Source organism: Drosophila persimilis, unplaced genomic scaffold, assembly GCF_003286085.1.
Source record: "Drosophila persimilis strain 14011-0111.01,24,50 unplaced genomic scaffold, DperRS2 tig00000002-arrow-pilon, whole genome shotgun sequence".
NCBI lineage: Eukaryota > Metazoa > Arthropoda > Insecta > Diptera > Drosophilidae > Drosophila > Drosophila persimilis.
Genome location: NW_020825289.1, coordinates 5,402,197 through 5,420,866, shown reverse-complemented (window position 1 = coordinate 5,420,866; position 18,670 = coordinate 5,402,197). Strand labels below are relative to the sequence as shown.

Genomic DNA, 18,670 nt, shown 5'->3' with positions numbered 1-18,670 from the left:
AGGAGCATAAGTTTAACTCCATTAATTATTAAAAGAGTACATATTCCCATAAACTTGTTCCTTGGAAATTTTTTTCATACAAAATATTTTTTGCTGTTATACCCATTTTCTATGTGAAAAATTTACAATTATTTTTTTTTGTTATTAAAAAAATTGATATTGAATTTCTTTATGCCTTTTTGTTTTGTACTTATTAGCAGCTACCCAAATAAAAATATAAAATAAATCAAGAAAACACGTGTTGAAAAAAAACGTCATTCAAAGCAATGCACATATAGCCATTTTACTAAGGTAATTTATTGAGTTTGCGAAAGAAAAGAAACATTAAATCTATTGACTTTCATACATGAATTGGTTTCTATAATTCTCCTATAATCCGAAGAAACACGAACATGAGCACCGACCGACGCCAACGAGGAAAAAAATTGGAGGGGCTTTTTCTGGAGCCCCGTGTCTCAAATTCCAACCGTTCTTTCGAGCCCGCCCCCTGGACAGTCACAGAGTACAAACGGGGTATGGACAAGAGGCAACACGTCCCTGAAACTGCAACGCATGCAAGGTAAAATCCACCCCTTTGCCTAATATACCTTGAGACAAAATCGGCTGTTTCCTTGGCTGTTTTTGCCTGTTGTCCATACCCCACCCCTTTTTATAGCCCATTCCCTAAGCATTTTTGTTGTTGCATGTGTGAACCGAACAGCTGTTCGGCCAGAACCCTCCCCCTTCCTTCGTCCTTTTTCTATTGTTTTCCGCAATGCGATGATATGAAGTAAAACAGGTATCGATCATTCATCGGTTGCTTAAAAATACTCGTGAAGAGTCACAGATAGAAAGCAGAATCGACCATCTCTAGCAAGTTACAGCAAAAAAATTTGCCATGTAAAAAAAAAACAACACAATCACAAATCTCACAGAATAAGTGCAATAAAAAATAATGTGAAATGTATTAAAAGCAACAAACGAAAGCTGCGGTATGCACCAACACTGCCAAATGCAGTAGCTCAATCGATGTAACCATAATATATGAAGCGAAAACAAACACAAGTCTGTCTCTTTCTGTCTGAACGAACTCCCCACTTCCCTTCGCCATCGTCACGCGCACCGCTCTGTCCCTCACCCTCCCGTTGGCGAGAGCAAACAGCAAAAATTCGTCATCAGCTGGTCTGTAGTCTGCCAACCAACACCAACAGTCGCTGCATTCATTCAGAGCGGAGAGAGAGCGTCGAAACACACTTAATCCTGCCACGCACTAGGGTAACATTTTCGTCGGTTCGAATTGATTCCCGGGAATTGTTGATAACAAATTAAAAACCTGAATACGCTGTACGCAGAACGGGGGTTAACAAGGTGAAATTTTGAAATGCTTTAGAAACTCAATTAAGCGAAACTTGTGTGCTGTGTGTGTATATAGGAATAATACGCCAACAAAGAAGCCACCCGTGCCCGTTCCCATTCCCATTCCGCTGTTACGACAACTGCATTTAGCTTACAGACCCTACCCTCCCACACGCCTTCTTGTGTTACCAAGCAAGCAAGTGCTCTGAATGCCACACTTTTCCAATATGCAGAGGTGAAGAGCGGAGCGTTTTAAAATTGAAACAACTGTATACTGTATGCCATAAAGACTTCAAAACCAAGGACACGCGACGCGAGGCGACGCGACACGACGACGGCCACCATCCCCACCAAGCACGACGAAGGCAACAAGTGTTTGTGTTTGCTTTTTGCTAATTGCTATTGATTATTCGCTTTCTGGCTTTTGTTTTGCAGTGCTCCGACTAAGCCAACGACTCAATCTTGAGAGCTTGAGAGTAATTAATTTGAAAACCGAATAGCCGACTGGCAAAAGACGTCGCCATGGAGTCTGCAGACGCACTCATGGAGGAGCAGAAACTCATGGCCGAGGCCAAGTACCGCAACTACATGACGAACATCGACAAAGCGCTGCGCAATTTCGAGTACTCCAGCGAGTGGGCGGATTTGATATCGGCACTGGGCAAACTTAGCAAGGTATTGAATCACCCAGCACTCAACTCCAGCCCAGCAAGGCCCATCACATCACAAGGGGGTTTTATCGCCGCAATGTGGCAACTGAGATATGGCCGGGTCGAGCAGAGCTGAATCACTACCTCGCTTTCCCCATGAGGGACCAATTCTTATCTCGGCTTGTTTTTAACTGGTGTTTTGTTTTGTTTTTTCTTTGCTTTGGCAGGCAATATCAAGCAATACGCAGTATCAGGTCATACCCAGACGCCTGAAGATTGCCAAGCGTCTGGCCCAGTGCATGCATCCCGCCCTGCCCTCGGGCGTGCATCTGAAGGCCCTTGAGACCTACTCGGTCATATTCAGCAAGACTGGACCCGAGCGTCTGGCCACAGAGTTTATTTACAGGTGAGTATCCACCCCAGCACTCCACGAAGAGTATTCTCTAATTGTCCTGCTCTTCCAGCGCTGGCCTGTTCCCCCTGCTGGGCTATGCCGCCATGAATGTGCGGCCCGCTCTGCTGGCCATCTATGAAACATATTTCGTTCCACTCGGGGACAAACTGCGGCCTGCTCTAAGCGGATTTCTGAACGGCGTCTTGCCCGGCTACGACTGCGGGCTGGACCATTTTGAGCGGATAAGTGCGTTGCTGAAACAAGTGTGCAATGCCGTCAATCCCATGCACTTCTACACGGTGCTCTGGGAGTCGGTGGCCAATAATGCGGCGATCCGTCTGCCAGCCATCACCTACCTGCTGGAGCATTTCAACAAGCGGCTGGACATGCAGGAACAAATCTATGTTATGGGCCACAATCGGGAGATAATGATGTCGGCGCTGTGTGCCTGTTTGAACGACTCCCTGATCCTGGTGCAGCGCAACACGCTGGAATTCCTGTTGCTCGGTTTTCCCATGCACACGGCACTGCTGGCCGAAGATGATCTGGTCAAGTTGGTCACCAACGGCCTCAATACAATACTGAGACGCGACATGTCGCTAAATAGGCGACTGTTTAGCTGGCTGCTGGGCAGCGAGGTGGCCAAGAACTCGCCCACCTATGACACACTCTCGCTGGACGCCTCGGCAACCCCGCTGGACGAGCCACCGGAGCCGTACTTTGTGAAGCATTCGAGGCACATACTGATCCGGGCTTTAATAACAACGCTGCGGCTGAGTCTGGAGTGTGCCCCCATGGATCTGAAGCCCTATCGAATTATGTTATCGCTCCTTGACAAGGCAGAGATTGGCAGCGCTGTCTTGGACTACGTCCTCCACGACATCATACGAGCCATGTACATCTCCAGCGGCAATCCGGAGGCTCTCAAGTCCGCCAACCTTCTCTTCGCCACCTTCGATCCGGCCTACATCTGGAGCTACATGACTAACATGTTTGAGCGCGCCTGCCACCAGGCAAACTCCTCGGACAAGCAGGACAAGCTTCTGCCTCAGGCGAGTGCGGAAGGCGGCGATAAATTTGCTTGCGAGGTGGGCTCTGGCGATCCGTGTGTGCTGGAGATCTGCGTGCTCACCGAGTTCCTTCTGGAGACCGTTTCCCTGGAAATGTACACGGAGACGACGCGCGTCTATCTGCCCAAAGTGTTCCTGGCCATCACCCAGCTGCTGTCGCTTCACATGGATCGCGTGACCAGCAGCGAGATAACCGCCTCCCTCAAGCTCTGCATGAAGATCGTCTCTAGGGTGCAGCCCATGATAACGTAAGCGAAACAAAAGAAAATCACAAGATAATCTTTGGTAACCTATTCCTATCCGTCTATCTGCCTGTTTGTCGCCCACAGAAGTCCCATTAAACTGAACAAGCTTATGGAGCAGCAGTGCGCAGGCTCCTCATCGGATGAGAAGATTACAGTCAATGCGGCGGCGGCAATCGACAGTGCTAAAAAGGGAGTGCCGGGCACACATACACAGGGAAGTTCCCTGGAGAAAAGCAAGTCGGACTCTCGCCTGAACCAGTTTGCAGAGAACTCGCTTCAAAGCGCAGATCCCAACGACGAGGATCTCATCCGACGCTCGGCCTCCAATCAGAGCGTGGGACGACAGAGTCCCAGCAAGAAGAAGGCCAAGTCCATTTCACGTCTCTCTGAGCTGGACAAGGATGTGAGTGATAAATCGGGATAAATCCCGAGATTTATTTGAAATAACTGATTGGTAAACCATCCCATCCGTTTCATCCAGATAAGCGCCTCGGACACGGGCCAGCAGTCGTCCTCGGACCTAGACACTCCGCGGAGCATCAAGAAGCTCAAGGCCAAGGCAAAAGTGCCCTTCATACGCAGTCCCAAGAAACAGCGACCCAAGGACATTGTGCTGGTGCAGTCCGCAGCCGTCGCTGACTCTGCTGGAAATGTTCATGATGCCGAGGAGCCAAAGAGCGCCCCACCCGACCCTCAGTCGCCGCAGTTCTATCTCGACGATGAGAGCCAGGCCACCCAGCAGCGAGGGTACTCGATACTGGAGAAGTGCATCCGCCAGTACGAGATCTTTTTCGAGGTATACGTGGCCCGCAAACTGCTACAAATCGAGTCGGATGGCATGTCGGAGAGCTCGGTGAAGGTTCAGCTCCAGCGCAGCACCAGCATCCACAGCTCAAGCCACACCTCCAGCCTGTTTCTGGTAGAGCAAGTGCTGGAGTATGAGTGCCCCATCCGCGAGTCACAAATCGAGCGTCTGTTCAATCTGCTGCGCGTGGACAAAGTGCCGCGCTCCAAGCAGCTGCAACGACTCCTCAATCACTCTCTGCCACTGCTGGCCAGTGCCAGCGAGCTGAGCAGCGACAGCGAAGCCACGGAAGCCCCGGAGAGGCAGACACAGAGTCTGCTCATCGACACCCAGACGCAGCGTAGTGTCCAGCAGCTCGCCGAACTGCAGCTGAGCTTAAGCATGCGCGGAGCCGTCAAACTGGCGGCCTCATTGCTGGTGGAGATGTCCACGTTCCCCAACTGCAACAAGCACATTGTGCTCGACAGGAGTGGTGAGTGGGCGTACAGACTTTGAAAGAGATCAATCTCATTTGATTATTTGATGCTTATTCTCATTTAGAGCCGGAGTTGCCGAATTGGCTGAAGGTCCTGTGTCTGGTGGCGTGCTTTGCCCAAAGCGACAAGGAACTCCAGGTGTCGGCCATCACAACGCTCTTCGATCTAATCAGGTAAGCGATCAGTTTCGTCTACCGGCTTAACCCTGACTGACGCACAGTTGCCCTTTCTTCGTAGCTTATTGCGCTCCCAGATCGAGCACACAACGAGTCCGGGAGTCACCTTCGTGGTGATGCTGCCGCTCCTAAAGTTCGGCCACGTCAGTTACATGGAGCAGCAGACACGAGTCTTTCAGCTAGTGAGCTCCATTCTGTGGGACTACCTGGGGGCCTCCTGCACGGATCCCGCGCAAACTGTGGCGCTGCTGCATCAGTTGCACAGCTGCCTGGAGAGCGGCCTCGTGGAGACGGTCATTGGCAACCGAATGCAGGCGCAGCATCTGCTGCAGATTCAGCCAATCCCTGGAGTTGGTAGAACAGCGTTGCGCAGCTTCCAGCTGGAGCGATTGGGCGATGCCCAACTGCTGTGTCCCACAGAGTCCACCGAGCGGTTGAGGGAGAGCCAGGCGCGCAGCTTCAAGAAATTCGAGTTGCTGTGGCATCTAGGCAGGGACAAGCAGACGTCGCGGGGATTCGAGAAGACCCTGCTCAAGGTGCTGGACACCTTGGCCCTGCCCCACTACATGTCCGAACGGACATTCGTGACCAACTGGCTGCAGGCCTCGCTGCTGCGCGGAGATCTGGCGCGTCTGACCAAGCCGCTCTACAAGATTCTCCTCTCGGCCAACTCGAAGCGGGTGGGCATTGTCCACATGCAGCAGCTGTATCGGGAATCTGCCGAGGCCGAAGGAGACACTGCACCTGCCTTCGAGCGGGATGTGTACGCCATCAGCTCGGAGCAGGGAAACGTCAAGTATCACCACATGGAGACCACCAGCGGGGCCAAGAAGAAGAGTCCCATCCGAAATTTACCCAAGAAAATCTTTGGGGTGACTCTGAGCGGAGGAAAGACCAACAAGACATCAAACTTCGTGAGCGACAAGACGGCCTTGGCCACGGAGGCAGCGCAGGATGTGAACACCATTGGCCTGATCATCAATCCCCTGGAAAATGCCACGGACTTTGACGACGAAACGGATCTGGAGGAGCCCCGAATCGAGATCCCCCACAAAGAGACGCCGCTGGAGCAAAAGCTCGCGTGTGCCATGGACGAGAGCGATCAGCCATCAGCCCAAGAGCAGCCGCCACCGCCGTCGCAGCAGCAGCAGGATCAGTCGTCGCACTTTGACCAGGACATAACCGACAACTCCGATAGCAGCGACTTCGAGTCGGACTCGGAACTGCGGGAAACCAGTCTGGAGAAGGAGGACAGCATCACGGTCAGCTCCAGTGCCGGGGTCAGTGATGATGTCAAGCGATTCGTGGGTGACTGCGAGCGCGTCACGGAGGCCCTTACGCAGCATGAGAAGATCAAGAGTCGCAAGACGTACCGTCTCACCCGAGAGAAGACTCCTGGCGAGAACAGTCTGAACTCTGTGGCCACAGACCAGACAGAGCACAGCTTGGCGGACATGCATGCGGATGCCCTGCCAGCGGATGAGTACTTCCGCGAGGACAAGAAGCTGGGCAAGCGCAAGAAGCTGCTGACAAGCAGCGACAAGAAGAGGCTGAGCTGCATATCGAAGACATCCACGGACAGCAACCTCAGTAACTCCTGCTCCCAGGCGGAGCCTGCTCCGGAGGGCGATCCTCAGGGCGAGGAGGAAGCAACAGCAGCCACAGACTCCACCATCAATGTGGAGGACAAGCGACGCAATCTCAGCCTGGAGACTAGCAAACTGCAGCCCGACTGGCAGAAGGCCCTGGAGAAGGGCAAGCAGAACGTGGAGATCCTTCGACAGAATGCAGCGGCGGCTGCTGCCGCGGAGGAACAAACCAGTCTGCGCAGCTCCATGAAGAGCAGCAGCTCCCTGGCCGACGCAGCCCATTTGTACCACAACCACTTGCTCCTCTATTTGGCCATCTACGACACGCGCCAGACCTTATACGCCCTGCAGACTCTGCGCAATATCATATGCTGCGACAAGCGCACCTTCCTCTGCCTGTCCATTACCACCTCCTTCTCGAGCGCCAGCTTGAAGCAGCTTCTTGTCCGTCACCGCAAGAGCATCTCAGGCAAGGGATTCGATGGCAGTGTGGGCAACTCGGAGTATGCCCAGGGCTATCGCGGATGCATGCAGTTGGAGCTGCTGGTCACGCTGTGTCTATTCTATGCTCGCGGATACTTCCAGCGCGAGTCACTGGACGCGCAGCGGCAGTCGCCCACTCTGCAGGATATTGTCAATAACCGCAGGATCCAGCTGGAGAGCATTGAGCTGTTGACCCTGATTTGCTCAGAGCTAATTGAAATCGTGAAGGGAATGGGCAGAGGTCTGGCATGCTACATAGCCGATCTGCTGGCCCGCGCCAAGCTGCAGAAGGTTATGTTGCACTGCCTCAACAGCTCTGTCTGTAGCTACGGCCGCAGAGCACCCACCGGAAGCTATGCCGAGCAAGTTCTCAGCTTCAACGACCCGCAGGACGATCAACTGCACGCGGACTGCTTCCAGCTGCAGCTGCTGCGCCTCCTCCTGTCCGTGATTCGGCTGGAGCACGAGGTGCACCAATTGCGGCAGGACACACCGCCCGCAGCTGGCGATGACTCGACGGGCAACACCTCGCCCACCCGTCTGGCAGAGGGAGCGGCGGCCAATGTCAAGTATCTGCCCAACTGCCTGATTAGCCAGCAGCCCATGTTCCTAGCCGCCGTCTTGGGCGCCTTGCAGCAGGAGCGGCTGCGCCACCTGCACCGCAACTGGACGGACCTGGTGACCTCATCGCTCAACTGTTTCACCTTCGGCTCGCTGACCAACATCGTGATTAGCGTGGTCCATCAGCTATGCAACAACCTGGACCGCATGGCCCGACTTGGCCTACAGCAGCAGCGTCATTTTCCACCCGACTACGTCCTCTCGCAGCTGGAGGCCCTGACCATTCTCTGTCATTACTGCCTGCTGGACAACACCCAGCAGACGGCCCTCTCGCATCTATTCAACCAGGCCTATCCCCAGACCAGCTCCTCGGCCCAGAGCTCCAGCACTAGCCAGCTGCTGAACAGCTTTGTACACTCGTTCCTCTCGGCCAACGAATCGTCGACCGGCACATCGGCACCGGCACCGCGCAATCCGCAGCTGCAAGCTGCCCGCAATGCAGTGCTCTCGCACCTTCCTAGGATCATGAGCAGTGTGGCGGCCATTTGGGACAGCGAGCTGGGACAACTGCGTCCCGTGCGACAGCAGTTGATGGAGTTCCTGTCGCCCGTCTCGCTGCATCATGGCTGCAACTTCCTGGCCGCCGTGGCAGTGACTTGGCAGCAGAGGGGCAGCAGTAATGCCTCCAATGGCAGTGGACTGAGCATCTCCGACCAGTTCCAGCGCAACTCAACCCTTCAGGCCTGTCCGGGACAGCTGTCGCTGGTCTCTCTGGTGTCCAGTATACGGGTGATGCCCATGGATTCGTTTGTGATGACCCTGCATCAGGTGGTGAGGTCTCCACCGCCCATCCATCGGCCGCCCGCCCATCTGAGCATCGAGGTGAGCGCCCTGGAGCTGTTCTACTTCTACATGAAGTCTGCGCCGGGCACCCAGCTGGCTGACGCCTGGAGCTCGCTGCTGGCCCTCATTCGAGACGGACTCAATCTCTCGCCGCCGGCGCAGTTTGCGCTGCTGATGCTGCTCAACGAGTTCGTGCAGCGGTGCCCTCAGATGCCGTTCCAGGACAAGAAAGAGGTGAGGGAGCTGCACGACGTTACCTCGCGGCTGGTGGACTCGTTGTCGGGTGTGGCCGGATCCTGTCTGGAGCAGACCACATGGCTGCGTCGCAACCTGGCCGTGAAGGAGGACACCGATGGTCTGGCCAAGGACAACAGCATCGGCGGCGGTGGCGGCATCCAGCAGTACTCGCTGCAGGCCCAGAGCGTCCTTGCCACTATACTCTCGAACCTGTTGGACGTGGCCTACGGGTCGCAGGAGAAGGACAAGGTTGTGAACATTGTAACCCCTCTGCTGTACAACATTACGCCCTATCTGAAGAACCACACGGCCCGCAATGTGCCGTTCTTCTATGCCTGTTCGGCCCTCCTGGCCAGCCTCAGTGGCTACCAGTACACGCGCAAGGCGTGGCGCAAGGACATGCTGGACCTGCTCCTGGACAACTCCTTCTTCCAGATGCACATCTCGTGCCTCCCCTTCTGGCGCATGATCATGGACAGCCTGATGACCTACGACAACACCACGTTCCGCGAACTAATGACCAGGGTTTCGCTCTCACAGGCAGGCAGTCTGAACATCTTCACGTCGCGGGAGCAGGAGTTTGAGCAAAGGGGCATGCTGCTGAAGCGCCTGGCCTTTGTCATCTACTGCAGCGAATTCGACCAGCACAACAAGTATATGCCGGACATTCAGGGTGAGCGCGAATCGGTTGAAATCATCATCATGGAGATGTATCCAATCAAACGTTTCATTTTTCACACTTTTCCACGCAGAACAACTGGCAAACAGCTTGCGTCTGGTGCCTATGGGACCCTCAGTGCAGGCGGCTGTATTCCTATGCTTTAGGGTGCTGCTACTCCGCATGTCGCCCGATCATGTCACTTCGCTGTGGCCCATCATTATAGCGGAAATGGTGCAGGTGTTTCTGCAGATGGAACAGGAGCTCAAGTCGGAGAGCGAAGAGCGGAGGTGAGTCCATTCGACAGTGCCAGGTGTGATGTGCTCTCAACTAACCAACAACTTTCTCCCTTAGCCAACAAATGCGACTCCCGTCAAGCATAGATGTTTCGTGGTCAAACAGCTCCGGTGCCAGCAACGGTATCAATGCCCAAACACCAATGCAGCATTGGCGATCCGTTCAGTTGGAGGCATGCAAGCTGCTGGAACTTGGCTGTGTGCTGCCGGCGACCAAACTTCCCCACTTTCAGATGTATCGGTGGGCCTTCGTGGGCACAGAGTTCGATGTGCACGAGGAGGAGGTGGGTCTGCCAAATGGCAGCCTGGAGAACCTGGCCTCGTTGCCGACAGCTCTATATGTTCCCCATGTGAGACGTGTGGCTCGGCTGATGGACATGAAGTACACCAGCCAATCCCCGGTACGACAATTTATACAGATTTCATAATCTTTAGCGCCAACTAATCCCCTTATCTTTATATATGATATGTAGGTGTTGCAGCGTCCCAGCAATCGCCATTTAATGCTGAACTTCCAGCAGCTGCAATCGCTTCAGGAACTCTACGCCTTCTTCTCTACCCTGGGCATCAGCTGTCCGCAGCCGCGCAACTTTGCCGACACGGAACGGGATGTGGCAAATTGCCTGGAGGAGATCGAGGATGTGCTGGCCAATGATTTTCTGGAGAAGCTACCCAGTCTCACAACGCCCAGATGAAAACTGGCTACGCCCTACAGGCAGACCCCGACGCAGACGCAGACGACGCGCCTGTCGCAGTTTGAGCTCAAACGAAATGTGAATCTAGGAGAGTTTGCCATGGAGCCGGCACATCGCGGCAGTGGCCAGGCAGCTCGCATAATCGCTGCCATGCAGGCGACCCTCACAAGCCAAAGCGCTGAGACGAGCTTCATGCAGATGCAGACCCACAACAATAAGAAGACCAACTTTCCATTTTATGTCTAAGTAAAGCTTACGCCGAGTATGATAGATAGATAGCTAGCAAGAAAAGTATGGGGCGAGGCGAGGCGAGCGTATAGCTCGTATAGCTATATATATACGAGTATAGATATCTGTAGTGTGATCGGTCGTTTTAACTGTTGAGTGTATAAGAGAAATAGTTGCCCCATAGCCCAATAGCCAGCCCCTGTATTGTATGTAATGTATATGTATTAAACTGTTGATAGTTGCGCCGAAGTCGAAGTGAATAAGAGACGTGTTTACGACAAATTGCAATCAAATACAAAAACGTATTTTATTCCAAGAACAACCCAGCAAGAAATCGGATGAGGATGGGGAGACACAAAACTAGGGGAATCGCCGTCTTTACCGAATATGAGACTCAAACAACAGGCACGGCCTGAGGAGTGCCCTCGCGGTTCTTTAGCTGCAGGTAGTAGGAATAGATAAGACGAGCGCAGAAGGCGACGATTACTGCAACAAAGGAGAGGTCTGTACTTTCTGTCAACCAGTTGGAGTAGGATAGCACTTACCAATCTGCAAAATATACGAAAGCAAGGCGCCAAATATATTATTGAATCCGGTGGACTCGCGATACCCTCCGTAGTGGAAGATGACGCCGAATATGGCAAATGGGAAACCGATGGCACAGAGCAAGGCGTATATCAGCCAGCCGAGGAGCAGCAGGCGCTTGTACTGCAAAAAAGGTAAACAGGGATTGATGAATCAGAGCTAATCGCCATCCGTATGTCTTTACTCACCTTCAGGCAACCGATCAGCAATAAAACATTAGCTGTAACTGTAATGGCAAAGCCAACAAAGTTTACCACTGGAAAATATAGAATCGAAGAGTCAGTTTGGATTGTGTGACACACATAATACATCATGTCGTCATCATCAGAAAAGTTTCACGCTATTCTATTCAAAAACAGAAACGACAGCGACTTTGGGAACGTGTTTCGGTTTGGGGAGACGATTAGCTCATGCTTTATATGTACATATGTGTGTATGTATATACGTTTAGGTATTCAGAAATATACAGAATGCTACATATGTACATATATATGTATATGTTGATTTATCATTGTTTTAAGGCTATAGCATAGCTATAGCTTCTGGGGCACACTATCATACAATTTAATTATATTTTGCCACAAAAGACAAGCGGATTTGTCCAAATAAACAAATGCCACGCCTTGAGTTCCACATACCCGTTGGCGCGAAGAGCACACTGAATGTGATGGCCACCAGCGAATAGATCGCTATGCCAAGGCACCAGCTCCGGAGATCTGTGTTGCATGGCCCCTGGTCGACAGTCAGATCGATTTTCATCTTGAGATTCTTTGGCTTCGGTAGTCTTTTGAATTTTCCACAAAAGTGAAAACCGGTCGAGATGCTATGGAACACAAACAACGGCGACCACAACGCGCGAGATTGAAAAAGTGAATGAAGCGTCTAGGTCTGCGGTCTAGAGCGCGGCAGCCGGAGCAACAGTTGCTAAATGGAGAAATGCTAGCGTGTGGGTGCCTGTGTGTGTGTATATCTGTGTTTGGGGGAGAGAGCTAGCGCTAGTGAGAACCAGAATGTGTGGGCGGTTGCTTTTTCTGAGAAAACTAGCAATCGATAAAAAGATACACAACTTTATCATATTACTTACATTTAAAATGGGAATGCTTACATTTGAATTGTAAACGGTTATATTTAAAAAGCTTTTAAAGATGTCCGGCAACCCTGTCAGAGGTCTTAAAAAATGGCTTAAAATTGTTTAGGCAGAGTTAAGGATCTTAGTTAGCCAGCATTTGATCCAAATTGATCCATTAATCGGATAAAATTATGTTGGCAGGCCTGTGAGCTCTATCTAACTACAATATAGGGTATCTAACCGGTATATAGGGTCGACTGTTTGCCTGTGTTGACATTTCAGCTTATTTTAAGCTAGTTTTTATAGCTTATAGGTTGAAATATAGCTTATTTAAAATTTCAGCACGCTGTCGCTAAAAAACATATTGCGTCCAATACCAGCATTGGTAGAAAGTCCTCAAAAACAGAGAAGCCGGAGGCTGCACTTTGTATGTACATTGGTGAGCACTCGGCCATAGCATAATGAAGTGGAAAAAATCATGTCATTACATTAAATAAAAATTGAAAACAAAATATCAATAAAATTCAATTATCCATTTTTTTATGTGTTTTTATGGTTAGCTTATTTTAAAGCTTTTTTTTTAATTTTCAGCTTATTCTAGATTATTTTTTTCACCAATCTAGCTTATGGGGGATTCTCAAAATCTGGCAACACTGCTCTTGGACGTCAGCTTTTGCGACTTAATTTGCTCATTGAATTTACAGTGCGGTGGAGAACAATTGCAGTTTACTATACTTGAATTTCTGTGCGCATTAGAATCGGAAAATCTAGTGAAAATGCTGACCAAAGTGTTGGGTATGCGGTTGAATACCTACGGTGTGGTTGTGGGATGGCTGGGAGCGATTTGGTCGTTTTTGGCAGTGATCTTGATATCCACTGCTCTAGGATTTGCCGACGAAATCTCAGAGGAGATTGCTAAGAATTCCCAAGATCCGAACATGACTGCCATCCAAATTCGTACTCGTAAGTGTTGAACCATGTGGATCTGAGTCTCGTCTACATGTGTGCATATATTTATGCATTCGTATGCGTTGTTCTTCTGTAGTTCTGGTGATAGTGCTCAGCGTCTTTTTGGCTCTGAAGGTAATCAATCTTCTGTCTTCGGCCCTGTTAGTTATGGGCACTGTTAAGGTAATCTCAATTCCAATCTCTGGCTCGGACTTTCCCGGCGGAAACTGCATTATGGTTGTCTTTCTCTCTCTTTCTATTGTAGGAGCGTCACCTACTCTTGCTGCCCTGGCTGATCAACTCCGGCATAACTCTGGCCTTCACCATCATCTCCACTGTGCTCTTGTGGGTTGAGGCTATTGGTTCTAGTCCAGTAGCTGAGGCTCTTTCTGTAGTCTTCGTTTCTGGCGGTCTTGTCGGTATGTAAAGCGTGAATCACGCTCTGGATGCGCATACACTTGCACATCTGCAACGATACACATACATATATGCTATAATTGGAAATGGTCTACAAAAAAATGTTGTGAAATTCCAACCGCTAGACCGCTTATCGGTCGCTTTTCTGTATACTGTATACGTTCTATACACGATTGCATGTACACATATGTACATATGTATATATGTATTCATGCATACACTTCCCATTTAAACAGAAAAATCCCTAAGCACACAGCTTTAATTGCGTATTGTTCTTTGTTCCAGTGCTTTGGTGGTACCTCTACTACGGCATCTACTCGCTGTTCAAGCACATCCAGCTCACAAGCGATCAGCAGCGCCCGCTGATCCAGGGACCACCTCAAAGATCGGGCGACCACTCGGGCGCCACCTATCCGAATTATACCAAGATCTAAATTGGAAACAAACAGCTTTCGATGGCAGTTTAAGAGGAAGCCAGAACAAAGTAAAATCCCCTTAAAATAAATTTATATTCCAGATATACTTACTCACACGCCCGTATCATATGCCTATTCCTCTTCGAATGTGATCGCTAAGATGCCAAAAGAATATTTGCCATTTTTGCTGATTCCTCTAAATATATTTTTAACACATACTAAAAAACAAACAATAATTTGGGGCCTACAAAGAAAAAGCAGCGCAGCTGCACATTTTATGGTGTTAATGGCCATATGACATTAGACATTGACAACTGAAGTAACCGCAAAAACAGACATAGTCTTATGGAGAAAAGCATGCAGAGACCTGTTGAAATTAGTACAATACCTTTTGGCAGTTTGAGGGAGAGATACTCGGTCACTCGAACCAAATTCGAATTGCGTTTGACCGTGTTTGGGTTTGGTATGAGTGTTTTTTACGGGAAACTTGTATGGAGACACTCATTGTGCGTCTTGATATCTTGTTGGCAAAGTCTAATGTCATATGGCTATAAGAGTCGGCCATCGACGGGCTTACTGTTATTTGCCCAGTCCCAGCCACATGTAGCTGGGATCGATGAGCTGCGAGCCGCGATAGCCCTGCGGATTGCGCGACACCAGCGAGCGGATCTTCTGCGAGGGTCGGTAATTGCGTATGGCGTGCAGCAGCTTCGAGGTCTTGTGGTCCTGAACCTGCTGCTGCACTGGGTCCTCTGTCGCGTTTGGGGTGGCTTTCATTTGGAGCGGATGGGGATGTTTGCCCTCCAGCAGGCGTGCCTCCGACTCGCCCAGATGCGACCGCTCCGCAAAGCGCACGTTTTCCTCAAGATGGTTGAAAAAGTTGCCCAGATTGGTCATGGCTCCTAGAAGAAGACGAAAACAACACTCAGAGGCATCGAGACGGGACAAGCCCCGGCTACCCACCAGCACTGATCGAGGGCATGTACCGCAGAGACTGCGTCTGCAAATGGTTCTTGCGCTTCCCGGGCCGCTGTCCGTTGGGCCAGAAGTAGGCGTACGGATAGCGCGGTTCATCTGGCGGCGGCTGCTCCGCATCCTCCCGACTGCCCGTGTCGAAGGGCCATTGGATCGGCGACCGCTTGGGCTTGGGTTTTGGCGGAGATTGCCACTTCTGCTGCACCAACAACTGTTTGATATAGTTTTCCTGGCGCTGGCGCCATTGTCGACTCAGAAGCTCCGGAAACGGCGGGAAAAAGTCCGCCATTGCCGCATCGCCCAATTCGTTTGCCATTTCCGCAGCCCTCGTTTTTGGCAAAGGACTTCCGTTGTCAACATAATCAAGGTATGGGAATTGGAATGGGTATGACTTCTGGGCTTCTGGCTGGACCCACCCCCAATCGCTGTCCGGCAGGAGCTCTCGGCTCTCTGGCAGCAAGTCCCAGGGCACCGTTTTCCCCTCTGCTCGGATGAGGGGTGCCGAACGCATCGGCGCTGCTGTAGAAAGAATCGGGGGACGATGGGCGATTAATAGTGACTTTTCCAAGGATTTTCATAAGACATGAGACTTGGTGTGACCTTGAAAAGGGTGCGCTGTGCTGTCCAATTTCCGCAGCAATCCTGCAGATGTTAATTACTGATAGGAGCAGCAGTTTCCCTCATCCAAAGGTCAATGTTCAATTTCGAATCAAGCGCTGAAAAACCTCATTTGCACGAAATAATCTTGTGGGGGTTTCCACCAGATGCGATCTCTTCTAAATATACGTTCTGTACATGCCTGTGCCTGATTTGTATTGTATTGTAACAGTGAAAACTCTACTTGCGGACATTGTCTGGACTAATTGTGGGACTTTACCTAAAAATATATATACAACTTAGGCATATTTCTTAATCTCTCCCTTTCTCTCTCACAGACAAAGGGTCTGTATGGTCTGTACTAAACATCTCCCACTGTATTACTTATATAAAAATGTTCTCTGATTCATCCAAATGATATTCCTATCTGACTGGTTGCAGCCGTTGCCAGCTCAGTTTCGTAGTATGTATGAATGTGTATCACTGAAGAGCACATAGTCGTAGTGCACTCTAGTGCCCATGTCAATGATAAAGAGAAAATTGTTTCAGAATGTGCAAAAATTACTCTGCTGCGCTTGATTTACTTGACTAGTTTATTATATTTGAACTGATAACCAGTCTACAGATAACATAACCCTACATAGTCATAGTTTCATATCTAGTTCTCCTTGCGGTCATCCCTGATCGTTTAATGTTACCTCGCTTTTGACTACACTTTACACCTTAGATTAATAATTTTCGGACTCCCATTTGGACTTTGTCTACCGAGGAATAGAGTTTACTCTATCATATTTTACAAAATAATCAATATAAATGATTTTCCACTGTATTAATCATAAGCGTATTTATAGCTATTACTCGAAGAGTATAGGGGTATAGCTACGAGAAGGAAGAGTTTCCGATCCGTCTGCCTTTCCGTCAGAATATCTCACGTTTCAAAGAGGCGATTGGAAAAATAATGCTTATGGTACCAATCGAAACTCGTACAAAATTACAATAGTTTGGAAATTTAAAAAAAAAATTGCCATCCACGACTTTTGACTCTCATTTGCTATGTAAAATTATACGCTGAATCAAAAACAGGCGCAAGCATGTCTATAAAGTTTCACTTTCTACACTCTTATTTGGATTTATTTCCCACAAATCTAGGTGATGAGAGCGAGAGTTTTCACCAACAATTAAAGACCAAGGGACGTCGCTTTCAAGGATTTTGGCACGAAGCGATGATGGGTGACTTTTGTTGGATTCTCATTAGAGAACATTAACTAACATTAAACATAAAAAAGAAAAGCGAATTAGGCATAGATAGATCAAGATTTGTAGTTAAAGTTATATTCAAGAAAACGAAGTTAATCATGAAAATATGTAAGTTAAAACCGATTTTCTTAATTTTTACTGAAATGCTTCTAATATAAATTCGTCCACTGTAAACGAAGATAGCTACATTCAAGTAAAATAACTTGTTTTTATAATTGAAACTATATTGGACTGTTCTAATGAGAGTCAAATGTCGTGGATCGAAATCGGTGTAATCCAGTATTATCTATCTGCCGTATTTGAAATCATTTTGTTTCTTACAATGGAATTTAGGGACGAGTATTAAACGCACTTTTCGTATGCGAGTGTGAGGGAATGTTTTGAGGAGAAGCAACAAAAAACTCACCTGCAGATAGAAGCATCAGCGGCAGAACCCAAGGTCTCATCAATGGAAGCAACATTTTGTTCATATTTTAAAGTGAAGCACTGGTAGAGCGTCGTTACATTGCCTTGAAGAGGAAACCTCAAGACTAACCTTTTGGCTAAATAGTTTCGAAACACATCTCCGCTAAATTGTACACAGTTTCAAAGGACAAAGGAACTGCTGCTCCCACTTGAAGGATCGAATTCCACGGCGGAGCTTCGGAAAGCGACTGACCATGAAGGCGAGAACCTCGTGCGTTTTTATAGCTCCACCAGGATGCGAGCTGTAACCAACCCATCGCATCCTACACGCATCCTATGCCACTGGCCACCCACCCACACCCTGCGAGCACCTGTTGCCGTACGACAGAGACAGCGACACCGATAGCAAAGGCGAAGGCGACGCTGGGGACATGCGCAGCACCTCTGGACGCGGACCTGTTAGCTTTGGCTTGGGGTTTTTCAAGTGCGACCTGAGCCGGGATATTTTCTAATATGCAGAGCAATGACAACGACAATGGCACTCGGAATTGGAATGGGAATAGAGACAGGAATGGGAAGCGGAGTCGAGTGTCCGAGGAGTCTGTGCTTCGAGTGCTGCATTGAATCCAATTCCTATTGGCTTGTTAACGGGGCAATAAGGCTCAGGTGTTCCAAAGGGACTCGAGATTCGGGCAACGGACGCAATTATCCTGTCATATTGCGCAATTTTCGTAGTTTTTGGTATTGCATCTCATCTCCTTGCCAATATCCCGTCCAAGTCAATCCGTTGGCAGATAACGGTCTGATGTGACGTCAACGGCTTTACTTTTCGCTTTTTCAATTTTTCATTTTGTATTAACATAATTGGGTCAGTGGCTGGCTAGTGGTTTTCCACCAATGGCCATTGTACCATCTAGCCATCCAGCCGTCCAGCCACCCAGCCATCCATTGTGCTACTCTGGCCAGACCAGCTTTGGGCCTTGGACAGCGCTGCCCATCCCACCACTGCATTGCCCTGACCGGTGGTCCTTTTCAGTGGCATACGTAATTGGATTTGTGTGCAACGCATGCAGCTTCTGGGCGTGTTTTAATAGTCCAGAAAATAGCCATTGAGCCATCAGCAGACAGCCAGGCTACCACGTTTTCACGCTTCCAGGCGGCAACTTTCCTGTAAAACATTCAACAAAGTTTCGATCAACAGTGGACAACAAAAGCTTCAATTTAAAGTTGAATAATTTACTCTACTCATGCAGCACATAC

General features: G+C 49.6%; 4 protein-coding genes across 5 annotated transcripts; 2 read left to right on the top strand and 2 right to left on the bottom strand.

Moving 5' to 3' along the window:
• Nucleotides 1-1,163: 1,163 nt before the first annotated feature.
• LOC6590919 (protein dopey-1 homolog) lies at nucleotides 1,164-10,940 on the top strand. The gene is made up of 11 exons (XM_026986327.1): nucleotides 1,164-1,347; nucleotides 1,771-2,010; nucleotides 2,213-2,391; nucleotides 2,450-3,697; nucleotides 3,779-4,097; nucleotides 4,176-4,971; nucleotides 5,040-5,148; nucleotides 5,213-9,537; nucleotides 9,617-9,812; nucleotides 9,877-10,219; nucleotides 10,292-10,940. The coding sequence occupies exons 2-11, from the start codon at nucleotides 1,858-1,860 to the stop codon at nucleotides 10,511-10,513; spliced, it is 7,890 nt and encodes a 2,629-aa protein (XP_026842128.1). The 5' UTR covers nucleotides 1,164-1,347; nucleotides 1,771-1,857; the 3' UTR covers nucleotides 10,514-10,940.
• An 83-nt stretch (nucleotides 10,941-11,023) lies between these two features.
• On the bottom strand, nucleotides 11,024-12,169 carry LOC6590491. The gene is made up of 4 exons (XM_002015724.2): nucleotides 11,965-12,169; nucleotides 11,515-11,582; nucleotides 11,287-11,449; nucleotides 11,024-11,227 (listed from the first exon to the last, which is right to left on the bottom strand). Exons 1-4 carry the CDS (start codon nucleotides 12,083-12,085, stop codon nucleotides 11,136-11,138), a joined length of 444 nt encoding a protein of 147 aa, XP_002015760.1. The 5' UTR covers nucleotides 12,086-12,169; the 3' UTR covers nucleotides 11,024-11,135.
• A 953-nt stretch (nucleotides 12,170-13,122) lies between these two features.
• On the top strand, nucleotides 13,123-14,286 carry LOC6590490. Its single transcript, XM_002015723.2, has 4 exons — nucleotides 13,123-13,358; nucleotides 13,441-13,526; nucleotides 13,609-13,762; nucleotides 14,046-14,286. Exons 1-4 carry the CDS (start codon nucleotides 13,172-13,174, stop codon nucleotides 14,192-14,194), a joined length of 576 nt encoding a protein of 191 aa, XP_002015759.1. The 5' UTR covers nucleotides 13,123-13,171; the 3' UTR covers nucleotides 14,195-14,286.
• An 80-nt stretch (nucleotides 14,287-14,366) lies between these two features.
• On the bottom strand, nucleotides 14,367-17,568 carry LOC6590489. Of its 2 annotated transcripts, none has more exons than XM_002015722.2 (3): nucleotides 17,412-17,568; nucleotides 15,140-15,670; nucleotides 14,367-15,078 (listed from the first exon to the last, which is right to left on the bottom strand). In XM_002015722.2, the coding sequence occupies exons 1-3, from the start codon at nucleotides 17,473-17,475 to the stop codon at nucleotides 14,756-14,758; spliced, it is 918 nt and encodes a 305-aa protein (XP_002015758.2). In that variant the 5' UTR covers nucleotides 17,476-17,568; the 3' UTR covers nucleotides 14,367-14,755. The 2 variants fall into 2 exon arrangements, with proteins under 2 accessions (XP_002015758.2, XP_026841026.1); XM_026985225.1 differs by having other exon boundaries at nucleotides 14,367-15,075.
• Between the last annotated feature and the right edge of the window lie 1,102 nt (nucleotides 17,569-18,670).